This window comes from Centruroides vittatus, unplaced genomic scaffold (genome assembly GCF_030686945.1).
Source record: "Centruroides vittatus isolate TY-2023 unplaced genomic scaffold, ASM3068694v2 contig_383, whole genome shotgun sequence".
In the NCBI taxonomy this organism is placed as follows: Eukaryota; Metazoa; Arthropoda; class Arachnida; order Scorpiones; family Buthidae; genus Centruroides; species Centruroides vittatus.
In genome coordinates, this window is record NW_027122201.1 from 7,676 (window position 1) to 28,406 (window position 20,731).

Below are 20,731 nucleotides of genomic sequence, written 5' to 3' on the forward strand. Positions count from 1 at the left end.
TCTGTGTCCAATTTTCTATCACAGGTTTGATCTCGTGTAGTTTATTGTGGACTTGTGCGTTCCACACATTTTGCCATCTCTCCTCTAGTCGTTTTTTAACAACTAGCTTCAAGTCACCTCCTTCAATAAACATTGTATGCTGAGAAGGGCTTGCTGACTTTGCAGCTACTTCAGCTTCTTTATTTCCTCTTATACCTACATGGCCTGAAACCCAACAAAATTTTATAGAGAAATTCCTCGCAGAAAGATGGCAAATCAGCTTACGAATTTTAATCACTATGGAGTGAAAACTAGGTTCATACGAGATCAAAGCCTGAAGTGCACTAACTGAGTCAGTGTAAATCACGCAGCAACGATGACCTTTCCTATTTATATACTATAAGGCTAAATAAATAGCCTGCAACTCCGCAGTAAAAATGAAAGAGTTTGGTGCTATTTGTTCTGCCACGATTTCGTCTTGGCAAACAAAGGCTAAGCCAACATAGTCATCCTATTTAAATCCATCGATGTATATAAAAATTAAATTCCTGTCACGATGTTGAATTTCTGCGAAGTGCTGTCTATAAACGTAGTCTGGGATGATTTCTTTTAAAAACTGCTTTAAGCTTAAATCAACGTTTATCACAGGAATTGACCAAAGTGATATATTATCGACCTCGACCTGCAAAATGTTGCTTGTGTCCAGGTCGATCGTGCTGCTTACATTCTCCATTCTTATGTCAAATGTAGAGACACTACTTGGGCGAGCTGCAAATAATCTCCTCAGCTGACTATCTGAACAATCAGCTAAAAGTTTATTTTGAGATCTCTGTTTAATGTAATAAAAAAGAGACAACTGTTCTCTCCTAAGAGATAGTGGAGGCTCATGAGCATCCACATACAAACTTTGAACAGGAGAAGTTCGAAATGCACCAGTGCACAAACACAATGCTTGATGGTGGATTGGATCCAGCATCTGAAGAGTAGATTCTCGAGTAGAGCCATACACAACGCATCCATAGTCCAGCTTAGAGCGAACAAGGGCCCTATAAATCCTGAGCATAGAACATTTGTCTGCTCCCCAGGATGAGCAGCACAATACCTTTAAATAGGTTCAGAGATTTTAAACATCTACTCTTCAAATTGCGCAAGTGTGGTAAGAACGTCAATTTATGGTCAAACACACGACACCCAAAAATGTTGCTTCATTGACCATTGGGATTTTAACCCCATTTAGGTGAATTTCAGGATCCAGGTGCAAACCACGCCTTCGGCAAAAGTGGATGAACGAAGTCTTCTCTACGTTAAAACTGAAACCATTGGTCTTGGACCAATTGTCTATGAGATTTAGGGAGGTTTGCAGTTGTCTCTCAATAAAACACATGTTACTAGACTGACAGGAAATCTGAAAGTCATCCACATACAGAGAGTGTTTCACACTAGGAGGGAGACAGTTAGTTATACTGTTAATTTTTATTAGGAACAGAGTCACAGTCAAAATACAACCTTGGGGAACACTTTCTTCTTGTGTAAAAGGCCTAGATAAGGTGTTGCCCATCCTGACTTGGAATCTTCGATTCTGTAGGAAGTTTTTTTATAAAAATTGGCAAATTACCCCGCAATCCGAATTTGTGCAGATCACGGAGTATCCCATATCGCCAGCAGCGATCGTAGGCCTTCTCTATATCAAAAAACACAGACACTAAGTGCTGTCGTCTAACAAACGCTTCACGAATGGATGTTTCAAGATTTAGTAAATTATGTGTGGTACTTCTGTTCCTACGAAATCCACTCTGATGTGGTGAAAAGTAGTTCTTTTCCTCTAGGAGAAACATCAGGCGTCTGTTTACCATTCTCTCGAAAAGTTTGCACAGACAACTAGTCAAAGAAATTGGTCTGTAATTAGAGGGATTCTTGCAATCTTTACCTGGTTTGGGTATGAGAATAATAATTGATAGCCTCCAAGAGTCAGGAAAAGTATGTTCTGTCCATATTCTGTTATACAGATTCAGAAGATTACTGAGGGAATTGTCTGACAGATTTTTTATCATGCTGTAGTGGATTTTATCCGGACCTACAGCAGTATTCCCCGAGTGGGAGATTGCTGTACATAGTTCTATTCTGCTGAATGGCACATTATATTCCTGATTAGATGGAGAGTGGAAGTTTAGATATTGTTTTTCAGTTTGGACTTTATAAGCCTGAAAATTTGTTGTATACATAATATTGCTGGATGAAAACGAAAATGTTTCACCCAACAAATCAGCAATACCTCTTATGTCACTGATTATTGTGCAATTATTTTCCAGCATGGACATAGAGTGTGAAGCATATTTCCCGTTAATTTTATGAACTGTATCCCAGACTGCTTTTGAGCTGGTGGAAGATGTTATGTTAGATACATACTTCCTCCAAGAATCCCTTTGGCTTTGCCTTCTTATTTTTCTGGCATTTGCCTTTGCTTTTAAAAAAGCAATCAAATTCTCAGCAGTGGGGTATCTTCTAAAAATCCCCCATGCTTTCTTTTGCTTTTTAAATGCTGCCTCGCAATTCTGATCCCACCATGGTTTCGGATGTTTTGGATATCTGGTTGACGTTTTCCCCATTGTTTTTTCAGCTGCCTGAATAATACTGGAAGTGACAACTTCGACTGCATCATTGATGTCAGCAGTATTGACCATTTCCTCAGTGATGTTAGCCAAAGAGGAAAAAAAAGGCCAATCTGCCGTTTCAAGCTTCCAGCGTGGTGGACAGGCTGTTTCACAGCTTTCTCTGTCTTGGTATTTTAGAAATATTGGGAAGTGGTCACTGGAAAGTGGATTAGATCCAACCTCCCATATAAACGCTGAAAACAGATTTGAGGTTGCTAATGATAGATCAATGGCAGTGAATGTTCTTGTTGGGGCGTGGAAGTATGTCACTTCTCCAGTATTAAATAAATATAGTTGGTGATTACCTATGAATCTTTCAATGGCTCTGCCTCGACGGTTGATATCGTAACTGCCCCACATTGGATTGTGGCCATTGAAGTAACCAAGCAAAAAAAAAAGGAGTTGGCAGCTGTTCAACCAAAGCATCCAATTCATCGTCATTGACTCTGACATCTTGGTGGCAAGTATATGGAACAAACTGTGACAGTAACGCCCATAGATATTCTGATTGCCACAGCTTGCAGCTCTGTTGTTATTTGTACCGGTAAAGAGAGGATGCGGTTTGAAACCAGTACAGCCACACCTCCACTGGCGCAAGTGTGGCTGTCGTCATCTTTACGGTAAAGATTGAATCCTTTTAAAGAAATTCTTTCTCCAGGTTTTAGATGTGTTTCCTGGAGTGCCACGCAGAGAGATGAGGTAGAGTATGTCAGGTGTTTAACGTCAGAGAAGTTGTTGCGGAAACCACGACAGTTCCATTGGATTATTTTATAATCCATTATGTGTTTGAAACAGCATTCTTTGCGAGGGTATCCCTCTTTAATTTAACAGGGGGTCTCTCTTTTGGAGGTGACTTTGGTTTTGTAACCTCCATATTAGTCTCTTCATCAGAAAAGTCAGAGAACTCACTCATAGACTGAGTCTCTGACCTTTTAGCCAATTTAGAGAGGGCAACTTTCACTTTTTGCTTGTTAAGTGGGTTTTTATTGGCCTTTTTGAAACCCACATTTCTTGTTATTACCCCTGTTTTAGGTAGGGGTATTTTGATCTTCTTGCTCTCCTTTTCTGGTGTTTGGGTAGATGGGAGTATTGAACATTTCGCATGGCGGGTAAGGGATTCACTTGGAGAGACAGAGATATCTGTTTGAACCCCACAAGAGTTTGTGGACTTCAAGACAGCAGCGTATGTCTTCTGCTTCAGTGGTGCACTTGAAGTGACCATGCGGCGAGCCTCTGGGTAAGGTAGGTTGTTGACTGTTTTCACTCGCTGGATCTCTTTCTCTCTCTGCCATGCTGGGCACCTTCGAGAGTAGGCAGGATGGGCATCCTTGCAGTTCACACAGCATGGGGTACATTTACATTCGGTACTCTCATGACCTTCCGTCCCACACTGTGCGCATACGCTTTTCCCTCGGCAAGATGTTTGTGAATGTCCAAATCGCTGGCATTTAAAGCAACGCAGCGGATTTGGAACATATGGGCGAACTGGGCAGCGCAGATAACCGGCTGTAATAACAGATGACAAAGTCGGTTTATTAAATGTCAGAATAAGATGTGTTGTAGGAATCAACTTGCCATCCCAAGAAATGGAGATGCGTCAGACAGCAGTGACGCCTTGGTCTGAAAGACCGATCTGGATATCCGATTCATCTTCAGATCAATCTCAGATATCACACCACGTGATGAATTCAAACTTCCATGTGGTGTGACTGTCACTTCAATTTCTCCTAAATTCTTTGTAGCTAAAAGTTTTGCCGATTGTTGAGGTGAGGCAGTTTCTACAAGTAGGTCCCCTGACCTCAATTTCTGTGTTTTCTTCAGGTGCCCAATGGTTGATTCGAATAACTTCTGGATCAAGAAAGGGGAGCATTTTGACAGAGGTTTTTCTCCAGTAGCATGGCTGACTGGAAGTGTTTTCATTTGTGTTTTTTGGCATGTCTGGATTTTTTAAGGTTTTAGAATCCATATTTAAGAGTAGATATTCAGCTCCTAGTGACCCCACACACCATGGGGCCCAACAAGGGGATGTCGTAACATGAGAGAATCCCATAGACCGTCACACCAGGGTTTCCCAGGAGCTATACCCTCACAATGCAGTCAAGAAGAGCACACCTTGTCTGACGTGTCCGCCCGGTTTGCATCGATCGGTTGACTCTGAGCAAAGGTCAAGAATGACTCAACGACCAGTTGATTGACTCAAACAGAGCCTGATTTGAGCCTCCCGTTTATCCGAAGCAGGGGCCAAAGCAGTGTGTTGGGGACGTTATGTTGCCCCTCAACTACCAGGATCCCCTTTTCCGGCATACGGGTCACCATGCACGGCAAAACACGTGGGTGGGCGTTCAGATCCCAGGGATAGTAAAGAAAAGTTACTAAACCATCTCTGGGAGGTCCCCTCACCACTAACAGGAACCCACATCGAGGGAAAAAAATTTTGAATATAGGACTTACACATGTCTCGGGAAGTATGCCAGCCGAAAAATGTGTGGAAGTGCTTAAATCTAAATTAGGGACTCATGAATTATCCCTGAAAGAAGATATTGTATCCATAACAACTGATGGAGTAACGGTTATGAAAAAAGTTAGAAAGTTGATTGGTGCAATTCAGCAATTGTGCTATGCTCATGGAATTCAATTAGGAGTAATAGATGTATTATACCAAAAAAATAAATTACAGAAAAACCCAAATATTTCTGATTCCGACTTTGAAGAGAGTGGGGTGATAATGACAATGTAATTGTTGAAGATGATATTGCTAATAAAAATGAAATATTAACTCATCAAGAATTGTTACCTATAATTAATAAAGTTCGAAAAATTGTTAAGATATTTAAACGCTCCCCTACGAAAATGCCTTATTACAAAAATATATACTAACTGAAAATAAAACAGAACATTTGTTAATATTAGATTCTAAAACATGTTGGAACAGTTTACTCCTAATGATGAAACGATTTTTGAAACTGAAAAATCCAATCCAAAAAGCAATAATTAACTTAAACCTGCAAATTAGTTTTTCCGATAGTGAATTTGACTTAATATCCAGAACTGTATCAGCTCTACTTCCAATAAAACTGGCTGTGGAAGCATTATGTCAGAGAGATTCTAATTTATTAACAGCTAATGCCACAATAAATTTAATGTTGCAGTCACTGAGAGAACAGCACACATCACTATCTGAAAAATTATATATTACATTGAAAAATCGCACAGAAGAAAGGCATACCGAAATAGAAAATGTCTCATGGTATTTACATAATTATAATTATTTTAAAAATAAAAATAAAAAAAATGTGACTAACCAATTCAAATTTGATCAAGTTTATAGTAAATTTTCTTAAAATTTTTACCCACAAACCTATCCACATTCAGAAGAATTTGGTAGAGTTATCGAAGATGATGATGACACTAATGTCGATAGCGAAAAAAAATTGTCTCTTGAACAAATATTAGAATTAGTGATAACTAAAAAAATTTCAACAAACCAAAATACAATACAGAAATCAGTTATATCCAAAACCATCCGACGAGAAATCGATTTAGAGGTAAATACTTGAAAAAAGTATATCGCCCATTGCTAACAGTACCACCAACTAGAGTAGATGCTGAAAGGGTGTTTTCGACAGCTGGTAATTTTTGCACAAAATTACGTTCCAGGCTAAATGACAGTACAATTGAGGCATTATGTTTTTTAAGATCACATTTCAAAAATTTGTAATAATACTACAGACTAAATAGTGATATTTACACTTTTTTGTGATTTAAATAAGATGTTCATTGTTCTTTTACTTTTTGTGATTCTTTATATACTGTTATAAATTATAAGTTACAAATGATTTTTTGTGATATTTACTCTGTCTAATAAAACTGGCAAATAGAACAAAAAACACCTGTGTTTTCTTTCTTTTTTTTAAAATTCCTACTACCGGTATTAAAACCAATATTCCGGTATTAAGATCTAAGAAAATACCGAATACCGGTATTAAACTTTTGGTCCGATATTGCAATCCCTAGTTGGCAGTCTGATGGTGTCGCTGTGCTTGTAGGATAAGTTCTAGTGGCAGTGTCTTTGCTTAGAAAAAATGCGGGTTTCAGTCTATCTGTCAAAACCCTTTTAGGAGAGCCTGCAATGTTGATGTGTCCGCCCTGTCTGCATCAATCATTTGACTCCAGTCTGAGGTCAAGAAAGACTCAACGACCAGCCAATTGACTCAAATGGAGCCTGATTTGAGCCTCCTGTTTGTCTGAAGCAGGGCCAAAGCAGTGTGTTGGGGACGTTATGTTGCCCCTCAACTACCAGGATCCCCCTTTCCGGCATATGGGACACCTGGGACACCACGCATGGCAAACACGTGGGTGGGTGTTCAGATCCCAGGGATGGTAAAGGAGTTACTAAACAATCTCTGGGAGGTCCTCTCACCACAGACAGGAACCCACATTGAGGGGGTGGTCCTAATGTGATACATGTATGGTAGATGTTTAATAAATTTGCATTTTCACAGATATATATAGAGACTTATGTTCACCTTGTGTTAGAATTAGGAATTGCAATTGCTGGATCCAGCACCAAGTGCTAGATCCAGTGCTGCAGATCCGCAAATACTCAATTAACTTTCTAAAGAATGGCGCAAGTCTACGTTGTCGGTGTTGCCGCGTGCGCTATCGTTCGGCAGCAAGCGTGACGTTGCCATTCAGTGCAGCATGTGTTACACCCCCTCTCTACACTGCACCGCTTGCCCTTTTACCTCTGCTGATCTAATTGCCAGCTGACTTTCCGCTCTCGCTAAATAAAGTGTCTTCATGCTAAATAAAATAAGTAACTGCTCTACTAGTCCTGGCGCATAATTCTAATTTACAGTCGGTTGTGACGTCAATGAATCACGTGACAGAACGATTTATGATTATTTGATGACCCTAAAACCAACTAGCATAGAGGCAGAAAGGGCCTTTTCTGCAGCAAGATATATATGCAATTCATTAAGAAGTAGGTTGAGAGACAACACCATCAATACCATTTGTTTCTTCAGATCCTACTTCCAGGAAAGTCAAAAAAATAACAGAAGTGATTGATTTAATTTTATTTAATCCTTTAAAATATTTTATTCAAGACAAGACTAATATTTTATAACTTCTATTCTAATTCTATTAAATAAGAGTTTTTAACTTTTATTCTATAAGTGGTTAGAGGGCTAGGCTAGGCAATTTTATTGTGAAAATTAGTGAGAAACTTAGACTACCAAGTTAGTTAAATTGTTAATTAAATTAATGAGTATCAGTGTCTTAGATATATGATGATATGAATGTATGTGATTCATGATTGTGATAATAATAACTAATTAATTATTAGTAAAGTAGTGAGTGAGTAAATTACCTATAAATAACTACAGACTGATATGTAGAGCCTATATAAGAAAACTGGTAAGACTAATAGCCACTTATCCACTGATTATCCGCCCTTACATTATTATCGTATATTAGTATAAATTTATTAGTAGTATTACCTTTGCTATTATTTAACTTAAAGATTACATTAAATGTTTAGTTAGATTATAATTATAAAGTTAATTATCTCTATCTCTAGTGTTAAACTAAACCAAAGTTAAGTTTATTACCTACCAGGTGTATAAGCTTAAATCTGCTGTTTGCTAATAGATGGCGTTAGTAAGCATATTAAGCTACCGTGGAGATGCCATATTTTTTTCAATGATTTTGACATTTGTCAACATTAATCAGTGCACATCATCAGCGATTTCATACGACATCATACATTTTTCCTTTCGTAATCATGCCTAGTTTTGTGCCAGAAAAACAGCATATGCGGGAAGCTCTGCTTTTCTGCTTCAATTTGAAGAAATCGGCTACCGAAGCTCATCGAATGCTTGTGGAGGCCTATGGCGACAGTGCTTTATCGGAAACCACGTGCAGAGATTGGTTTCGTCAGTTCAAAGACGGCAATTTTGACCTGAGCGACAAGAAGTGTGAAAATCGGCCCAGGAAGGTTGAAGACCATCAATTGCAGGCTCTTTTGGACAAGGACGATACCCAATCACAAAAAATGCTTGCCGAGCAACTGGGTGTTACTCAACCAGCCATTTCCATGCGTCTACGTGCCATGGGAAAGATTCAAAGATCGGAAAATGGGTGCCGCACGAATTGAACGATAGGCAGATGGAGCGACGCCAAAACACATGCGAAATCTTACTCGCCAGACAAAAAAGAAAGTCGTTTCTTCATCGGATTCTAACTGGTGACGAAAAATAGATATATTTCGAGAATCCTAAACGCAAGAAATCGTGGGTTGATCCAGGCAAACCATCAACATCTTCCCCAAGACCAAATCGCTTTGGACGGAAGACGATGCTGTGCGTTTGGTGGGATCAACAGGGTTTCGTCTACTATGAGCTGTTGAAACCTAATGAAACTGTCAATGCCCACCGTTACTACCAAAACTGATCAAATTGCACCATGCTCTGCGTGAAAAAAAGCCAGATTATCAGCAAACACACAACAAGCTGATTTTCCTCCACGACAATGCACCATCGCACTCGTCAACACTGGTCTGAAACTACTTGGAGACACTCGACTGGGAGGTGCTACCCTCTATCACTACTCTTTAAAAGTCACTCTTGCTGTTACTATCCAATTATTTGCTTAAACATTTATTACACCCAGCCCCCCTCAATAACTATTCATGATTTATTTCCACTGAAATTGACTATTAATGAGGATCTTGTGTCCTCTTGTTAAAGGTTTACACTTATTGCATTGCAGTGGCCTGTCTTGACACATTCTTAGGCATTGGCTTGCATTTTTATGCTGAGTTTGTTCATAAATGCATGCTCAAAGGCTTTCAACGCTTACTCATTAATACAAACATCATTAGATCAATGGTCAATACAGCGTTGAAGGCTAATTTAGAAACATGATGTGCATTGTTCTTAGGTCATTTGCTCATATAATGTTATTAGAACCTACTTATGAAACCTTTTAGCAGGTTAATTTATTGGTACACATACAATATAAATTTCTAAATGGAAAACTTACACAAAATAGCTAAAAAACTGAAAATTACACTACATCTGCGCTTATATGGTAACACTGTAGTAGCTTCTGCCCCCTTCACCCCAAAAACTGTTGTTGTCTCTCACTGCTGTTACATAAATATTTACTGGAATCCTTTGGGGCGTCGGTCATACTCTTTTGGGGTTTAACACATGCCTAACATCGTAGCTACTTAGTACATCAACCAAAATCTCTATTTTCTGCTATTCCTCTTCTTTCACCTCCTTCCACGTTAATCTTGAGCTTATCTTCTTCTATATGGTAGCCTGTAGCTCCTGAACTACTCGTTGCTCGCTCGTTGCCTTGGTAACCGGTCGTTGCTATGGCGACGTGTTTGTCTGTCGTTGTTCGTTCCCACGGAAGAAGCTACATTTAAGATTATCGTTTTCTCTTCACCCAGTGGTACTATCTGTCTGCAACTTTCAGCGAATTTTGCTGAAACGGTCTTCTTTCAAACAGTAATAGCTATTTTTCTGAAATCGGTATCTACGGCCCGTGGCGGCTTGTTGCAAGCCGACTCTTAATTGACAAAGTCACGCTAACCTCTCAACCACTGATTCAAAATTAAACTAAAATTTGATAACACACTAACGAAATGGGGTTCTCCCCATTTTCGTCCTCACTTCCGGCATATTGCGACAACTTCCGGTTAAGTGTCGTTGCAGAAACTCCTTTCTTCTCCTCTTCGGGGCCCTCCGAAAGATAATCTACACACTTTGTTCATCTAAATCTAAACTGACAAAAAGAGTTATTGTCTGTCGTTTACCCTAAAACAGAACTTCAATGGTTACATAACATATCTGCTGAATGTTCTCTCACTCTTGAGTTAATAGCTCATCATGCTAAAAGTTTTATACGTACAAAATCTACGGGTTGCGTAACGGACTACTCTATTTGGAGCCTTCTCTTACTTGACTCTATAGCTTCTTGTCACTCCAGTAAAACTCTACAAGACACTTATATATGCTACACCTCATTCTATGTATTAAGCAATTGTTTATCATACCTCTTTATAACATAACTTGCTTCCCCCTACTTACAATTGTTGCCCCTGACACAAAACAGAAAACCGTACTTATCTTTCTGGTAAAATTAACCTAAACTTATAGTGGGTCTCTGTCCTTTAACTAAAGGGCATTATACAATCATCTACGTAACACGTTGCTGACTTGCCCTTGTTACGATTAAGGGCTTTCGCCCCCCTGCCGCCAGTGATCGCATGTCGCTCACCGCAATCCTGCTGTTTGCATGTCCCCATTGTTATCGTTCACCAAGTACTCTGTGGCAGTCAGCCTCTATTATCCAGATATCATGTCATCGTCTAAAATACTTATAAGCTTTCCGCTCTAACACGACTCTGTTCTCCCCCACTCATTGTATCGCTTTTCTGTCGTCCTGAAATGCCGCCCCTTGGTAACCAAGGTTACTAATCTCTGGTCACTTCTCTCTGGCGATCTTTCGGTCCCTTTAGAACCTCTCATCTTGCTACCTTATCAAAGCTGTCATCTGTTAAGCAACCACCCCGGTGCCCGTTTTTATAGATACAATATTACTCGATCTCCTATCTTTCTAGGCGACCTGCCTATAGATATAAAATCTCATGGAAGTTAAATTAAAGGGTTCCTTTAGTGTCCCGGTGTTCCCAGGTCGTTCAGCTTCGCAATAGCGCGACCCCCCGCCCTCCTGTGTATTCGGCCCTGCTGGGCGCACTTTGTCGTTCTCTTTAATAACGCGTTGCTTACACATTGACCTTAGCTCTTCCCTTTTAACACCTCCATTCAAAGATTCTAAAACCGGCATAATCTGATTGCTTCTTGCTCGGCGTTTGCAGTTTTTTCGCACTGCCACCCCCCTCGCTTCGCCCCGTCTCTGCCCAAGAAAGCCGCAGATAAGTTACAACTCTCCCAACCCCGTACATTACTACTGGCATGTTTTAATAACTTAAAACTTCTATTCCCCGTTTTGCAGGCGCTGTTCTTCCCCCAGTCATGTCAACCTATTTACCGCCTTTGTAACCTGTTAATGGCTATATCTCGGAACGCACTGGTGTTAACGTGTCACTGAGCCTTTCAGCTTTCCATCGTGGTGGGTCTTCTCGCCCTCCAATGGCTTGGGCCTTGCTAGCACATTCTCGCCGCCCCCCTCGCTACTTGTTAAAAGTGTATTGCTCTTCTCAATAAATTATTAATTTGCTTGATCAATCGCTTAATCACATTATTCACCACGCAAATAAACAAAAATCCATTTTCTTTTTATTAAATCTTAACATATAGTTTTATTTTTTAATAAATTAATTACATTTCTTTCAACTCACGACTTTTAAATTCCCTCAAAAAAAGCTCACTTAGTAAAGTTTATTGGGCCCGTTGTAAGACCTCTGGGTCCTATTTCAACCTGGTCACCAATTCTCTTTACTAATACTCACATTTCATCGAATAGGTTCTCCTAAGGTAAGTCTGCTTTTGAGGTTTTTTTCTAGCTGTTAGTGCGGCGGCCATTTCGTTTAAATTATTCCGTTAATTTGCAATTTTCGATATAAATAATGTCTACTGTAAACTTGCAAGCGGAACAATCTTTTGACGATGTACTTAACGACGCACTCGCTGCAATCGAGGAGAGACGCAATCCAAAAACTGATCTCAAAAAGAAAATTTTAGATAGCCTTGCTAAGGCTCGCAAGAAGCATGAAGATCTTACAAAAAATTACAACCGATTGTTAGAGTCGAAGTCTATTTCGTCGGAGGGTTCGGTCGGCAAGGTCAGCTCCTCCTTCCCCCTAAATCGTACGCAGCAGCTCTTAAACTCCGTCCCCCCTCTTAACGATAAAGTAGTGTTTATATACAATAATGACGAATCTAAATCTTTACAAGAGGTAATAGATGACGTCACATCCAGCGTCAATCTAACTAAACTTAAAGTCGGTATTACCGGCACTAAAGAAATTAAAAATGGATTACTTCTCAATTGCAATTCTCAAGAAGCCACGAAGTGACTCGTCGCCGCTCTTAGCAAACGGGAAAATATTACGGTGAGATCACCTGGTCTGCGTGACCCTCAAATAATAATCCCAAGAGTTAGATGGGAACTGTCAGAATCAGACATATGAAGCTTTATAGTAAATCAGCACTACGACTTGCTGGGTGATGTTACGTGTCATATAAAAAACATATTTTTTCTCGGTAAACAAGACCATGGCGAACATGCTTTTGTAATTACTGTGTCGCAAGAACTACTGCACGCTTTTCGTGACGCGAACGACTGGCTATTTTTAGGGTGGAAAAGTAGAAGAATTTTTGATTTTTATTATTATAAAAGGTGTAATAAATGTCTCGCCTACGGGCATTTACAGTCCCAATGTTCACTTGATCCTGTTTGTTCAGCTTGTGCCGACAGGCATAAATCTTTGGAGTGTGATGCCGAAAAACACCAGTTTAAATGCATAAATTGCATTCGCTACAACGCAACTAGGAAAAATGGCTGCAAACATGTTGATGTTAATCATGGTGCAAAGGATAGGTGATGCCCAATTTATAAATATCAATGCGAGATAAGCAAGGCAAATACACGCCAGTGAGAAATAAAGTTAAATTAAACATGCTAGTATAAAATGAAATTAAAAATGGATCTCAAAATAATGCAAATAAATCTAGACAGATCATCTTTTGTGACAGCGCACCTCGTAAAGTACGCAATTGATTATAATATAGATATTGCTTTAATTCAAGATCCCCATGCGACAGATAAGATACATGGCTTTCCCGGACGCTTCTCCTGCATACACTTAAGCACTGCAGCCGCCATAATTAACTTTAATTGCGAAATCTCCGTATCCTTAGCCCCCAATTTTTCCAACCAATTCTCCACCACTGCACTAATACAACAAAATGGCGCAAAATTTCTTTTAAACTCCACATATTTAGCCCCCTCAAACAGTATCGACGACCAATTATCAGAATTCTCCAACCTACTTAAATTAATCAATCTCCCAATAATAATCGGAATAGACTGCAACGTTCAATCTCCCATCTGGTTCAACAGAATAGAAAACCCTTGCAGGCAGCGATTCATAGAATTCCTCTACAAGCATGACCTAATTATCCATAACTTGCCAGGCCCGGCCACATTTAGCTACCACCAGGGAGAGAGTTTTATAGACCTAACACTGTCAAAAGGAAAAGTCAAAAATAAATGAATAAATTGGAAAACACTGTATACAGAAACGCTTTCGGGCCACCGTTACATCCGCTTTGATATTATAACTTCTGCCCTCCCCACAATCTACAGACCTGGCCCCTTCTGACTATCACTTATTTTTGTCGACGGGCCACGCACTTGCTGAGCGCCACTTCGATTCTTACGAAAATGTCCAGAAATGGCTTGATGAGTGGTTTGCCTCGAAAAATTTTTTTGGCATGGTATCCACACATTGCCCGAGAAATGGAAAAAATGTGTCCCTAGTCAGGGAAAGTACTTTGAATAAATTTGTTTTTGCTTGCTACGAAAAAACATGTTTTTTTCTGACTAAAAAACAGCGGATTTAAGCTTATACACCTGGTAAATGTGTAAGAAGTTTTACTGATTTATGATGACCAGTCTAAATAATAGTTTCTTAAGTATTTTTAAAAAAAATGTTTTGTTTCTTTAAAAAAACCATAAATTGCAGGATAGATAGATAGATAACCCTTTATTGTACCAAAAATACATCTGCACTAGATCCAGCTGGAATGATGTTGGTCCAGCGAAAATCCAGCTCGATTGAAAACACTGCTGGATTGCAATCCCTAGTTAGAATATACAAATATTTCCATTATTCCAGCGTTTAAAACTAAAGGATAAGTCCCTATAAATTCTCCTTCAAGATATTCTAATCGATCGAATCGTAATGCATCTTTTAATTGACTATTAAATTTTATGGAAGATTCCCGTGGAACTTTCAATCATAATTTTTTATCTGGAAGCGACTTAAAACTTATTATCTGAAATGATTTAAGAAATTCTTTTAGTTTGTATAATCCATTCAATATATGTAACGTATTAACAAAATTTTCGGTTCTTACTTTTTCTATATATCTATTTTTCTTGATTAAAGTAATAAATTCTCCATTAAAATCTTGTAAAGATAGAGTATGTTGAAATGTTTGTTCTTGTTCCTTTATAATAAAAAGTTTTTGATTATCTAAATGCAGCATGAATTATGGACATTTAGAACTCTATATTTAGAAGACATTGAGAAACTCTCAAACCAAGAAACTGCAAAGGTAGTATATGTTGATAGTAATTTGTTAACTCTCTCCCCATTGCAAATTAGGCATAGATATAAGATAGATTAGAATATCCAAAGAGGATAGGCTTAAAAATATTGTGAAATTACATTTATTTGCATTCATGATATATTATAAAGCAGATATGTGCTCAGTAAATAATTAGTCTAATTCACAACACTACACCTTTATTTGTTGCTAAGATAGTTTTATTGAAAGAACTAACGAACTTGATATATTATTTGTTTTTAATTGATCAATTGTATATTTATATTTTCATTTAATCAAAAGATATGCATTTTACAAATAACAATAAATTTATTGACTAATTCTTCCTATAAAATTCCCACTCGATATTATCATGACTTCCCATGAAATTAGTTATATAAATGGTTATGCGCATACATCTAAAATAGATAACCTGGTGTCTAGGAATCCAAACGTTAAAAGACAAGATCTTACAATATTACATCTCCGCAATTATAATCACTTAATAAAAGTCCCTCCAAAACACTCATTAGTCCAATTTGGAAGCCGTCCCATATGACAACCGAGGACTTCTTTTACAACAAGTTAGCCGAATAGATGGTAGATGAATCATAACATCATTCCCTACCCCCGGCTGCCCTCACAATTGTAAGAAACTTAGTCCTAGTGTTATTTTTAGTTTATTATTATTTTTCCGTTTTATTCTATTTTATTTTGGGGCTTATGTTTTGTTAGGACAAACATTCCTCACAACTCACCTTAGTGATAAAAACCAAAGAATAAAGCCCAACTCACCATCAAAGTAAAGTGCCGCAGTAAAAACTCATGTGCACTTGTTCTCCCAAGCAAAAAGCAAACTTCCGCAGTAGAAGAGAGAACCACACAAGCACTAGATAAAAACTTGCTAAACTGTATAAGACAAAATTTTAACATCCTGAAAAATTCTCAGAAACTAGGCTGCCAGAAAAGAAATAAAAAGGTAATTGTTAGTATAAGTATGTAAATGAGGGGAGTAACCCAGACAACTTTGTGACGTCACCTCATAATATAAAGCCAGTACATCGACAGAAGACGAACAAAATAACCTCCTAATATTGAAGTGTAAATAGCAGTAAACAAAAAAAGTCCAGAGCTTGGTTGGTTGGTAAAAGTTTTTTGACACAAGGGCCACACAAACCAAGCTGCACCACAACATATGGTATAAATAAATACATGAATAAAATAAAATACAAAACAAAAAGGAACAAAAAACTGATAACAACAATATATATAGCAACAAGGTGTATATGAAAATAAATAAATAAATAATTATATCTGTTTATAAATATTTGTGACTTTTAGAAAGTTCAATAATTTATCAACATTTAGTTTCTGGCCCAAAATCTCTTTAAAACTTGCATTTCCAAAATGCTGTCTACAAATCCTCTCAGAGGCAATGCAATTGCTCAGTATGTGCTTAACACTTACAGTACAGTTGCAATACTGGCATACATGATGGTCATCACCCTTCAGAAGGTATTAATGAGTCAGTCGAGTATGTCCAATTCTCAAACGAGTAAGAATAACCTCAAATCTCCTGTCATAGGGTTTCTTCTATGTCCAATTTTCTATCATAGGTTAGATCTCGAAAAGTTTATTGTGGACTTGTTCATTCCACACATTTTGCCATCTCTCTGCAAGTCGTTTTTTAACAACTAGCTTCAAGTCACCTCCTTCGATAAACATTGTATGCTGAGAAGGACTTGCTGACTTTGCAGCACTGTCAGCTTCTTCATTCCCTCTTATACCTACATGGCCTGGAACCAAACAAAATTTTATAGAGAAATTCCTCGCAAAAAGATGGCAAATCAGCTTACGAATTTTAATCACTATGGAGTGAGATCAAAGCCTGGAGTGCACTAACTGAGTCAGTGTAAATCACGCAGCAATGATGACCTTTCCTATTTATATACTTTAAGGCTAAATAAATAGCCTGCAACTCGGCAGTAAGAATCAAAGAATTCGGTGCGATTTGTTCTGCCACAATTTCATTCTGGCAGACAAAGGCTGAGTCAACATAGTCATCCGATTTAGATCTATCGGTGTATATAGGAATTAAATTCCTGTCACGATGTCGAATTTCAGCAAAGTACTGTCTATACATGTAATCTGGGGTGGATTCCTTAGGAAATTGCTTTAAGCTAAAATCGAGATTTATCACAAGAGTTGACCAAAGTGATATACTGTAAAGCTCAGGCTGTGAATTGTTGCCCATATCCAGGTCAATCGTGCTGCTGACATTCTCCATTCTTATGCTAAATGTAGGAACACTACTTGAACGAGCTGCAAATAATCTTATCAGCGGAGTATCTGATACTATACAATCAACTGTTAATTTAATCTGAGATTTCTGCTTAATACAATAAAACAGAGACAACTGTTCTCTCCTCAGAAATAGTAAAGGCTCATAAGAATTCACGTACAAACTTTGAACAGGAGTAGTTCGAAATGCACCAGTGCACAAACACAATGCTTGATGGTGGATTGGATCCAGCATCCGAAGAGTAGATTCTCGTGCAGAGCCATAGACAACACATCCATAGTCCAGCTTAGAGCGAACGAGGGCTCTATATATCCTGAGCATCAAACATTTGTCTGCTCCCCAGGATGAGCAGCCTAATACCTTTAAAAGGTTCAGAGATTTTAAACATCTATTCTTCAAATTGCACAAGTGTGATAAAAACGTCAGTTTTTGGTAAAACACAACACCCAAAAACTTTGCCTCATTGACAATTGGGATTTTAACCCCATTTAAATAAATTTCCGGGTCCAGGTGCAAACCACGCCTTCGACAAAAGTGGATGCACGAGGTCTTCTCTGCATTAAAAGTAAAACCATTGATCTTAGACCAATTGTCTATGCGGTTTAGCGAGGTTTGTAGTTGTCTCTCGATGAAACCCATGTTACTAGACTAACAGGAGATCTGAAAGTCATCCACATACAGAGTGTGTTTCACACTGGGAAGAAGACACTTAGCTATGCTGTTAATTTTTACTAGGAACAGAGTTACACTCAAAATGCAACCTTGAGGAACACCTTCTTCTTGTGTGAAAGGCCTAGAAAAAGTGTTGCCCATCCTGACTTGGAATCTACGATTCTGCAGGAAGTTTTTTATAAAAATTGGCAGATTACCCCGCAATCCAAATTCATGCAGATCACTAAGTATCCCATTTCACCAGCAGCGATCGTAGGCCTTCTCTATATCAAAAAACACAGACACTAAGTGCTGTCGTTGGACAAACGCTTCGCGTACAGATGTTTCGAAGGTTACTAAATTGTCCATAGTACTTCTGTTCCTACGAAATCCGCTCTGATGTGGTGAAAAGTAGTTCTTTTCCTGTAGGAGGAACATCAGACGTTTGTTTACCATTCTGTCAAAGAGTTTACAGAGACAACTCGTCAAAGAGATTAGTCTGTAATTAGAAGGATTCTTACAGTCTTTTCCTAGCTTGGGAATGGGAATAATGATTGATAGCCTCCAAGAGTCAGGGATAATAACAGAATATGGACAGAACAAACAGATTCAGAAGATTAAAAATCTGTCAAACAATTCTTTTGGTAATCATGCTATAGTGAATTTTATCCGGGCCTACAGCAGTATTCCCCGAGCGAGAGATCGCTGTTTGTAATTCAGTTCTGGTAAATGGCACATTGTATTCCTCATTAGATAAAGAATGGAAATTTAAATTTTGTTTTTCTGTTTGGGCTTTATAAGCTTGAAAATTCTTTGTATACATTATATTGCTGGATGAAGAAGAAAACGTTTCACCCATCAAATCAGCAATACCCTGTATGTTGCTGATTATTGTGCCATTATTTTCCAGCATGGACAGAGAATGAGAAGCATATTTCCCATTAGTTTTATGGATTTTATCCCAGACTGCTTTTGAGCTGGTGGAAGATGTTATGCTAGAAACATACTTCCTCCAAGAATCCCTTTGGCTTTGCCTTCGTATTTTTCTGGCATTTGCCTTTGCCTTCTTAAAATCGATCAAATTCTCAGCAGTGGGGTATCTTCTGAAAATCCCCCATGCTTTCTTTTCTTTTTAAATGCTGCCTCGCAATTCTAGTCCCACCATGGTTTTGGATGTTTTGGATATCTGGTTGACGTTTTCCCCATTGTTTTTTCAGCTGCCTGAATAATACTGGAAGTGACAAATTCAACTGCGTCATTAATATCAGCAGCATTGACCATTTCCTCAGTGATGTTAGCCAAAAAGGAAAATGCAGGCCAATCTGCCGTTTCAAATTTCCAGCGTAATGGACAAGTTGTTTCACAGCTTTCTCTGCCTCGATATTTTAGAAATATTGGGTAGTGGTCACTAGAGAGTGGATTAGATCCAACCTCCCATGTAAACGCTGAAAACAGATTCGGGTTTGCTAATGATAAATCAATGGCAGTGAATGTTCTTGTTGGGGCGTGGAAGTATGTCACTTCTCCAGTATTAAATAAATACAGTTGGTGATTGCCTAAAAATCTCTCAATGGCCCTGCCTCGACGGTTTAGGTCGAGACTGCCCCACATTGGATTGTAACCATTGAAATCACCAAGTAAAAGGAATGGAGTCGGCAGTTGTTCAACCAAGGCATCCAATTCATCTTCATCGACTCTGACATCTGGTGGCAAGTATATGGAACAAACTGTGACAGTTACGCCAATTGAAATTCTGACTGCCACAGCTTGCAGCTCTGTTGTTATTTGTACCGGTAAGGACAGGATGCGGTTTAAAACCAGTATAGCCACACCTCCACTGGCGCAATTGTGGCTATCATCATCCCTGCAATAGAAACCAAATCCTTGTAAGGATATTATTTCTGCAAATTTTAAATGTGTTTCCTAGAGTGCCATGCAGAGAGATGGGGTAGATGATGTCAGATGTTTAATGTCAGAGAAGTTATTGCGGAAACCATGACAGTTCCATTGGATTATTTTGTAATCCATTATGTGTTTGAGGCAGCATTCTTAGTAAAGGTATCCCTCTTTAGTTTTACAGCTGATTTTCCTTTTGGAGGTGAGGTTGGTGGTGTCACCTCCTTATTAGTTTCTTCATCAGAGAAGTCAGAAAGCTCACTCATGGACAAAGTCTCTGATCTCTTTGATTTAGAGAGGGCTGCTTTCAATTTTTGTTTGTTAAGTGAGTTCTTATTAGCCTTTTTAGAACCCACATTTCTAGTTATTACTCCTGTTTTAGGAATGGTTGATTTTGTCTATGTTCTCCTTTTCTTCTGTTTTTTTAGACTGAATTAGCAAACATTTAGTGTGGCGAGTGAGAGATTCATTTGGTGAAACAGAGATATCTGTTTGAACTCCACACGTGTTTGTGGATTTCAAAACTGCAACAAATGTCTTGTGTTTAAGTGGTGCACTTGAAGTGACCATGCGACGAGCCTCTAGGTAAGATAAATTGTTGACAGTTTTCACCCGCTGAACCTCTTTCTCTCTCTGCCATGCAGGGCATTTCCGAAAGTAGGCAGGATGGAAATCTTTGCAATTCACACAGCATGGAGTATTGGTACACTCAGCACTCTGGTGACCATCACTTCCACACTGTGCACATACGCTCTTTCCTCGGCAGGATGTTTGAGAATGTCCAAACCGCTGGCATTTCAAGCAGCACAGTGGGTTTGGAATATATGGTCGAACTGGGCATCGAAGATATTCCGCAGTAACGAATGATGGCAATGTCAGCTTTCCGAAAGTGAGAATCAGATGTTTAGATGGTATCAACTTGCCATCACGACGAATGGAGA

At 38.7% G+C, this 20,731-nt stretch overlaps 1 protein-coding gene across 1 annotated transcript; it reads right to left on the minus strand.

The window, feature by feature from the left end:
* Nucleotides 1-14,376: 14,376 nt before the first annotated feature.
* LOC136975731 (uncharacterized) lies at nucleotides 14,377-17,882 on the minus strand. Its single transcript, XM_067270827.1, has 2 exons — nucleotides 16,894-17,882; nucleotides 14,377-14,473 (listed from the first exon to the last, which is right to left on the minus strand). Exons 1-2 carry the CDS (start codon nucleotides 17,880-17,882, stop codon nucleotides 14,377-14,379), a joined length of 1,086 nt encoding a protein of 361 aa, XP_067126928.1.
* Nucleotides 17,883-20,731: the final 2,849 nt, after the last annotated feature.

What these genes read in the sequence shown, in the direction of transcription:
- LOC136975731 (XM_067270827.1), bottom strand. Translation starts at nt 17,882, where the DNA reads ATGGGTTTCATCGAGAGACAACTACAAACCTCGCTAAACCGCATAGAC. An exon ending in GCTATTTATTTAGCCTTAAA is followed by an intron (nt 14,474 to 16,893) that starts GTATATAAATAG and finishes TATTCTAACTAG; the next exon opens with GGATTGCAATCCAGCAGTGT.